The following is a 9,285-nucleotide window of genomic DNA, read 5'->3' as shown; positions in this document are numbered from 1 at the left end:
TGTAAAGAGGGATGTATTTCATTTCAGCGAGGAGGCGTGAGTGTGGCATGCTGTGTGTTTGCCAGGGGTGACTGATCATGTTAAATACCTGCCTACATCCGTATCACATAGCTGTCCGCAGCAGATTATGTTCTGCACCGAGCTCAAATATAGATCAGATGTTGCTTTCCGCATGGGTAGTTTCCAGTTTTGTATCTAACATTGTGTTGTATAGATGCTGCAGCAGACTGCAGCCGGTAAACACTGGATGCAACCGCGCGTGTGTGTGTGTGTGTGTGTGTGTTTTTAAGGAAGACAGAATCACAATGGAGGTGTCACTATTTTTATTCTGCATTATTTTTCTGATGCAGTGCTGCTGACTTTGATGTGTTCACTGTGTTGAGATACATGCAGAATGAGAAGAAGCATAGCCGGTGAGTGCGATGTAATAAAGTGTACTTTATTAGTGGCTGTACACTGTGTGATTAGAGTTGTGTGATGATGATGATGATGATGATGATGATGATGCCGGCCCTGAAATTTGATTTTCACATCGTGAAGAGAGATGGAGGGCATTTACCAAAGCAGCATTATCTGGTTAGACAATCAATTTTGGAAAGAGTTATAATAATGTCTTCTTAAAAAGGTGTTTGGGCATGACTGATGATGCCCCTAAACCTAATGTTCAAATTGAGTTTTAGAGATTAAAAACTGTATCATAAGTTCTCTGGCAAACCTTGTTCTCCTTTTTAAAATAATTTGAATCATCTAAATCTAAATTAGCCAATGAAATAAAAAAAAGTGGTGTATGGAGACAGTTATTTTAATGAAATGGTACTTTTATATTTAAAAATGGTCTACTACAGTACATAGAGAGGTAGGACTAACCACAGTGCTGTGAGACAGGAAGAGTCTACAGCAACGCTCGCTGTTCTGTTAGGCCGCACTTAAAGCGCAGCGGTGCTTTGAGCTAAATGCTAACATCAGCGTGCTAACATGCGCACAGTGACAATGTTAACATGCTGATATTTAGCCAATAACAGGAAGTGTTCTTGTTCTACAATTTTCATGCTGTTTCATCACGAAATTCACTGCTGACCATTTTTGAGGTGAGAAATCAACAGTGTAGATTCTGGATATTGGCAGCACCTGCGAGCACCTTCGGGGGTAGCTAGCGAGGCGGCCAGTCGCGCCCACAGACCCCAAAGTTAGTAGGTTATGCAAGGCTACGAGTAGAAGAAGAAGAATGTTGAGAACTGGAAATGAGAGGTTCGTTTGGACAAGCTGTAACTGTTCTTTAACGTTAGTTGGTATTGCCCATATTTGATGCTGTTGTTCGTGCTACCAGCCATGTTTTGGGGCCTCATGGGAGACAACAGCAGAAACGGCTTCTTCTTCTTCTTTGGGTTTTGTAGCAGAAACAGCTGATTAGTCATTAGTCAGCTTCTTCAGGAAAGGTGTTTCAATCTGCCTGCACTTTTTCAAAGAAGGCAAAAACCACCTCAAGTGTTTGAGTGTGAAAACTTTCTGGTGAAATTGAGGAAGGTTTTTTTTGGACTTTTGCTGTTTCCATCTGGTGTTTTGAATGCAATATTTCAAAATGCTCATAAAAAACACCTTGATGGAAACACGGCTAATAAGCTAGCGGATAGATTTGATATCCAAGAAGACAGAATGGAAGAACTCGTGATGTGAGAAGAGGTAACCGATCACCAGAATAAAACGGTGGAATCAGAACAGCAAGTTTGCAAACTTGACAAGGAAAAAGCGACAGAAGACAAAGACGTCAGAGCAACAAGAGGTGAGCTCCCTTCTCTCCAAAACTGCACCAGGAGTGCGGTGGAGTATGGATGACGTGGTGGACGCGGTTCATCATGTCAGTAAGAAAGAGCAGAGTCACTCGAGGTAAATCATCATTCAGTTTGTTAGATGAAACAGAAACGAAATCTGGAAGCTCTCCAAAGACTGTGATGTATGCAAACAAGCTGGCAGTCAGTTTGCAGAAGATTTAACAAAGGAAGACAAAGCGGCGTGGGAGCTGCTGTGGCCAAGGATAAAAGAGGCAGGAGATCAGAAGAAGAGAGCGTATTTTCGAGGGCCTTTTGGTTTCACAGAAAATGTGCAAACATTCCCAGAGAGGGTAAAAACATATGCTGTCACTCTTCAAAGTGGTCAGATGAGACGCAAAAGGTTTGGCTTGGAGGGACGAGCGCTTTCTTTATCCTAGTTTAAAGACCTTCAGCGGGGTGAGTTACTGTGCACACGAGGACTGTGACCCAATATTGTGATTAGATTATGTTCAGAGTTTTCTTCTATTTTTCAAAGGGAAACCAGCTTGATGTGTTCTTCATCTGCTGCACTAAGCTTCCTTGGCCGACCGCTGCGTCTACGATCCTCAGTGTTGCCTGTTTCTTTGTGAACAGCACATCTTGAAACCCCAGTCTGCTCTGAAATCTTTGTCTGGGAGAGACCTTGCTGATGCAGTAAAACTACCTTGTGTCTTGTTGCTGTGCTCAGTCTTGTCCTGGTGTGTGACCTGTGACATGAAACTGTCTTTCACAGCCTCACCTTGGCAGCAGAGTTTGGCTGCTCCTCACCCACTTTTAAGCCTCCTGCACAGCTGTTTCTGTTTCAGTTAATGACTGTTTCAACCTACATGTGAAATTGATGATCACTAGCACCTGTTTGGTATAATTGGTTGGTTGATCATACGCCTGACTATAATCCTACAAAATCCCTGACTTTGTGCAAGTGGACAATTAGTATTTATATTTTTGAAAGCATTCTTAGTTTACAGCATTTTTTTCACACCTGCCTAAAAGTACTGTATACACACACACACACACACACACACACACACACACACACACACACACACAAATGGAGATTTAAGTGTTGTGGCATTTAGAAATGACTTGAAATCCTTTTTTTCAAATCTCGAACAAACTGAAAAAGAGGAGTGCTTAAAGTTTCCGAATAACTTCAATATATTGATTAACCCCACCACAAACATAATTTTATATATATGACCATTTATACATGTATGTGGTTTAGGCGTAAATACATTAGGGGTTTTTTGTATTGTTATGTGTGTTTAACAGTAATACCTGTTTGTTATTTGAACAGGTTGAATAAAGTTTTTTTTCTCTTTTTTTAAAGGCCACATGCAGCGCAGAAAACACAAACAGGGTTGTTTTTGAGAGTTTTGTAAAAGTACATGATGGGAAAATGGACGCTGAAAAAAAAGGGAATTTCTGATAAATGTCTGGAGGAAAGTAGTCGAGTCGAAGGCGACGAATATGAGGATGAAATATCCGAAGAGGACAGCGAGCTGGCGGCTATTGACTGAGAGGAAGAGGAGCTATATGAAGAGGGCGGAGACACTTCTGTCCAGTGGGTATTCATTTACTAGAAATTAAATAAATAAGCAAGCATTTAGTTTACATTTCACTAATATGTCAGAGAATATTCTGATGTAAATTTCACCAACTCTGCTTTACAGATTCAAAACACCAATCACACTGGGTCACCCTCCAACCTGTGGGTTGATCTGACACTGCGGGACGTGTTTTCCTTCCTGTCCTTGGTTGTCTGCGGGTGTAATTAAATGCACTGCATTTACTGATTACTGGCGCGGGGATAAACTGTTCCCGAGACAGGTAATGACTTGGAAGAAGATCCTCAAGATGTGCCAGTCCCTTCACCTCAGTGGCTCAGTGGTGGATGCTGCTAACGAGCAAAAGAAAAGCACGCCAGCCTTCGATCGCCTCTGCGAGATAAAGCCACTCTACGAGGAGATAAGGGAGGCCTGCAAAAGGAACTATCACCCCATTTCCATTGATGAGCGAATGGTTGCCTCCAAAGGCCACATGAGGCTCATACAACACATGAAAAATAAATCTGTTCACTGGGGATATGTTCTATTTGTTCTGGCAGACCCAGTCCCACCAGCGGTGAAGGAGTACAACAGGTATGTGCTATATATTCCACTATGTTTTATGCCATTTGACATGTAGTTATTTGTGTTTCACATGCTGATGTTTTGGTGTATTTTTCTCAAAGTTGTTTTTTTTCTGTCCATCCAGGCTCATGGGCGGAGTGGACCTCACTGATGCCCTGATAGGGTACTACAAAGTCCTCCACAAACCCCGTAAGCAGTGCAGGACATTCTTTTATCATTTCACCGACATCGCGATTGTGAACACCTTCATCCTCCACAAAGAACTTGCAAAAATTAAAGGAAAGGCACCTCTGTCCCAGACAGCATTCAGAGAGACCCAGAGGTGGGGTCTTCCTCCACAGCCAGACCCTCACCACCTCCTGCTCCACACACAACTCATCACAGGCTAGTGTATATCAATGGGAGCAACACCACTGCGAAGTCACCAGCTTGTGCTTTGTCCGCGCTCTTGACTGCTACAATAGCTGACAAACTTGTAAATAGCTGGCAACAACCTTAAAGTATGTAAATAATTTGCTGTTTCATTTTTGATATAAACTCCTTTTCTACCATAACACTTGTTTTGACTCTTTATACGCACAAAGTTCAGTGTCAAAAAGCACTATATGTGTTTATGTGTGAATCTGGATGAGGGGCATGATGCCTCTAAATGTCACCTTTCTTGAAAGCCCAAAATTATGAATGTCTGTTGAAGCCTTGCAGAGTGGTAGCTGTTTTATTATAGATATGTGGCAATGGTAACCAAGGGTCCTTCAGAGTCTCCAAATCGCCATTTTTGGAGAGCATCTAGTCATACCCTTAAAAAAACACGTAAAACATTCATTTTCCATGGTATTATCAAATTTAAACTAGGACTACTGTAAGGCTTCACGCTGTGGTCCCGCTGTGTTTTCCAGCTAACACGTCCCAGCTGCAGACATCTGGTCGCAAAAATAAATATTCAGGCAGAAAAAAACTCTTCAGTGTGTTCAAACTACAGTGATTCTGACTGCTGGGGGGAAAAACGTCAGTGTTACATTTCAAAAGAGACCAAAACCAAGCATGGACCCCAAAATGTTCAAGAGCAGCTTTCAATTTACTTTGAGTGCACCTACGATTGGCATTTCAGGCTAATTGTACAGGAATGGTAAGATCCTAAACCCTGAGATTATCTATCGTTTTCATTATTAAGTCTTACTACCTTATTACAGTCAACCTGTTTGAGTGTGTGCGTGTTTCTGTCCATTGTGTAGTCTTTCCCTCACTAGATTTTCTAGAGAAAACAGGTGAGCGTCTGAGTCCTCAGGCAGAATGGTCCTCACAGCATCAGCCAGCTGGAACAGGTACTCCGTATTTTTCCCGCTTGGACCGGTAGAGCTGACGATCTGGTTGGCTATCTCCTCCAGAGGGGCGGGACCGAGGTAGTTTGGGTTGTCCTGAGAGCCGATGTACAGGAGCGTCTGGTTGGGCGGGGGAGCGAGCGGCGGACGGGGGTGAAAGGTCACCGTGATGACCTGATAACCACCTTTTTCTCGGTAGTCGAGGTAGCTCTTCACTTCCTCCTCCCGGCCCGTCGGCAGCTTGTAGGCGACGCCCCAAACGCACCCCTAAGGGGAGAGCGTGAGGGCAGGAAAACAGGTTTGACATTTGTAGGGGAAGAAACGCAGTGACAGACTGTATGCAGACATGACACGACACAACAACAACAACAACTCCCAGCAGAGCCGAAATAAGACAAACTATTTGAGATCACAACCTGCTGTAGAAACATGCAGAACGCTTTAAAAGCTTATCGGGAACATTTTGACGATAGCGATCAAGTCGTCTCTGAGTGCATGTTTTCTAAATGCTTACCATGTTCTCACTGCATTACAGGACACACTCTGTATCTCTATCTGTTTCCCATCGACCGCGACAAACTGTCTCTCATCCAAGGTCAGAATGGAATACACTGTCCTCCCCTTTGTTTCAGCTGTATAAGATGCCTTTCCTGATGAGCACACACTCGTTCAACCTGCTCAGCATGCATCATTGTCTCATCGTGCCGTGACATGTGGCCATTAATAAAATACCCATAGCCCTATGATAAGCCAGATGAGCGTTCTTCAGCTCTGGCACTGTCTGTGCTCTCCACACAGTTTTGGAAACTCTAAGTGAACATCACTTGAAAACCCTTAATTATACCTAATAATACAGTTTCATAAATAACAAGGGAGGTGAATTATGACCCTCAGGTGGTGATAATCTAGTAGATTACTTTATTTTATTTACACAGCAACAGTAGACTACTGTTGCTGTGTAAATAAAATGTGATTTTGTTTGCCTTTCCACTGGAGAACAATCTGCTTCTAATAAAGAAATCCACATTCACAGCCACTATCACCTTTAATTAATATCCTAAAGATTTATGTCACTTTTGATTGCGCACCCACCTGTTAATAACAGCAAATCTTTACGAGTTAGGCATCCAATTAAAGGGTAAATAAAGCGTCTGCACCTTATTTTCTCCTTTTTTGCGTATAGGATGTACATTTACTGTACATGTATGTGACATTACAAATGAGGGCGGCAAAAACTGGTTGATTAAGTGACATAAAATTAATCTGGAACTAATTTGATGGGCAGTTAGTCATTAAAGAAAAACAACCTCCGACCATTCTGCTAAAATGAAGTTAATTTATTGATTAGTTGGCTGACAATTAATCTATAACAATATTTATTTAATCTCTGAGGCCATTTATCAAGGTAAAATGCCAAATATTTTCAGGTCCCAGTTTCTCCAATTGAGTATTCTCTGCTTCATGTTATTGTAAACTGACTGAATTGGGTTTTGGTCGGACAAAACAAGACATTAGAAGACGTCACGATGAGCTCTGGGACAGTGAGAGAGATATTTTTCACTATTTCTATGACTAAACAAAATAACAAACAATGCATAACTCTCCAACAAACTCTCCTCTACACTTAAAATCAGAAAAATGTCATGTGAGGTACCACTGAGCTGAGGACGGGGACGGTCTTACCTCAGGATCCTCCACCAGAGTCACCACCCGGCCGGGCTGTAATGGACACACACGGAGAAAGAAGCACTTCAAAAGCAGCAAAAGCTCGAACAGTAAAATATAAATGTCATACAAACAGACTGGTATTACACCGGACAAGAACTACTTTATGGAAATATTATGGGAATAATAGCAGCATAATACTGTAATGACTAAGCTGTAATGTACAGTGTAAATTCCCATAATTAGTAAGACAGAAATATATGATGATACCTGAGAAATAACACCTGGATGAGCTGCTGTGTGAGGTCTACTCCTGTAGTAACTTTACTTTTGTACTAACCACTATAAGGAAGTAGTAGTAGTAGTAGTAGTAGTAGTAGTACTGTATAACCAGATACTACTTTTTTGATGGGCACAGCCCAAATGTGATGCCTTCGTACAGTAAATTAACAATTTCTTCCTTTGTTTATATAATTATTGCTCAGCAAATTTAAGGAATTTACTAAGAACTTTTCTGTAACTTACAGCATTAAAAACAGCTCTTTCATACTTTACTTCGTGCCGGTTTTTGATCGATCCGTCCGGAAACGCTGCATCACTTAATGTGACCGTCATCGTGAGTCGGCTATATTTAGGTTCACAAAGCCGTTACCGCTTAACGTTACTCACCTTCCCCGGTACTCCCCGGTGGTCGGTGCTGCCCTGCCAAAACCGACGGCTGAAGCCTTTAATGTAACCAATTCTTTTCTCCTCGTAAGGAAAGTCCACTTTCCATATCAGGGACCCGTAACCGAACACCCACATGACGAGACGTTAAGCTAACGGCACCGTGTCGACAACAAGGACGGTTAGAGGTGGACCGGCTGGCGACGTTTTAGCTAAGCGGTTAGCTTCATCGACAACAATGACATTATAACGACTGACATGTACACCTGTAACCGTGTGGGTCACGACGGTGGCACGCGCAAGTTATACCTCTGGCATGGTGTCTGCCCCAGGGCTATAATGTCAAATTGTCTGGCTGACGTAAATACCACTACTTCCGCTTTATAACTTTCAGAATAAAACGCAACTTCTGAATGTTTTGCACATATTTTTTGATAAGATTAACAATTTAGTTGATTCTAGTCAGCCAATCACGCAAGTTACTAAAGTTTACCTTTATACAGCATTTCGTTTTGGTAGCCAATGCCGTATATCAATAACCATACCTTTTAGATGTCTCTGCTTTTATTTCGAAAGCAAGCGACCGTTCCGGGGGTTTTGGGCTTTTTCTGTAAACTAGCATCTGTCCAGACACCACTGATCAACCTTTTTTCCTCCACCCACGTTGGAAACAGGTTTTTATGTGTGGTTTAAATAGCTAATCGCCCTGACATGTTGAGGAAGGGCTGCATATATATATTTTTTTTATGTTAACTATATCTTATTTCTGTTAAACTAAGATATAGTTAACATGGTTAAAACCTGTTAAAACCAGAAATATTCTTGCCAACCATTTAAGGTTGTGCCACACCTTGAACCACCTGCATTTCTGCAACTCACATATGAAAGACTAATAACACATTAATTAAAAGAAAGAAAGAAAGAAAGAAAGAAAGAGGGTTTTTATTGTATTTTACATTTATTTTTTTCACCTCTTTTATGTTTTCATCTGTTTTATATCCATTCTGCTTTTTTCGAGTGAATCACTCTGTGCATGTGATTTCTTTCTTGTAAAGCACTTTCAGCTGCAATTCCTGTATGAAAGGTGCTATAGAGATGAAGGTTATTATAGAAAGAAGGAAACATTAATAAGTGATAAAAGCGTTGATGTGTCCTTGTATTCTTATGGAAAAAAGGCTTTATTAAGTCTCAGAATCAATGTCCTTGTTTGTTATAATCTGAATTACCTCTTGATTAGTGTGTCCTAAGCCACTAGATCTTAGGCTACTTTTAATATACACAAAGTAATTTCTTTTCAGTAAATGCCTACTTGTGCCTTTGCCTGTCAAAACATGAACTAGGACAAATAACACAGGCAATATGGGTTTCCATCCCGACACCAGGGGGTGCTGAGTTTCTATTTCCCTCAGTGCATCGTTGTGTGTTCTCCCAAATAACATGCACTTCATGTATGCCGTGTGAGCACTGATTCAGAACCAAATAAAGTGGACAGCAACAGTCTGGCCTGTAATGTCAGCTCCATGAGCAGCAGCCGTGCTCATTCTTCTGCCAAGCGAGTCAGCAAACCTTTTATGTAACTTACCAGCCTCGAGTTCGGAGATGCAGATCTGTGGTTGTAATCCACAGCTGGGCTGAAAAAATGCTGCTGACAGAGGAAACATTTGCCAGAAAGATGCCCTTATTCGAAGCCAAAGC

At 41.6% G+C, this 9,285-nt stretch overlaps 1 protein-coding gene across 1 annotated transcript; it reads right to left on the bottom strand.

Moving 5' to 3' along the window:
* Positions 1 to 4,636: 4,636 nt before the first annotated feature.
* On the bottom strand, positions 4,637 to 7,962 carry chac2 (ChaC, cation transport regulator homolog 2 (E. coli)). The gene is made up of 3 exons (XM_076760869.1): positions 7,594 to 7,962; positions 6,943 to 6,978; positions 4,637 to 5,526 (listed from the first exon to the last, which is right to left on the bottom strand). Exons 1-3 carry the CDS (start codon positions 7,726 to 7,728, stop codon positions 5,131 to 5,133), a joined length of 567 nt encoding a protein of 188 aa, XP_076616984.1. The 5' UTR covers positions 7,729 to 7,962; the 3' UTR covers positions 4,637 to 5,130.
* Positions 7,963 to 9,285: the final 1,323 nt, after the last annotated feature.

The sequence above is a fragment of the Chaetodon auriga genome, chromosome 20 (genome assembly GCF_051107435.1).
Source record: "Chaetodon auriga isolate fChaAug3 chromosome 20, fChaAug3.hap1, whole genome shotgun sequence".
NCBI lineage: Eukaryota > Metazoa > Chordata > Actinopteri > Chaetodontiformes > Chaetodontidae > Chaetodon > Chaetodon auriga.
Note: the sequence above shows the minus strand (reverse complement) of the source record. Positions and strands in the feature narration are given on the sequence as shown.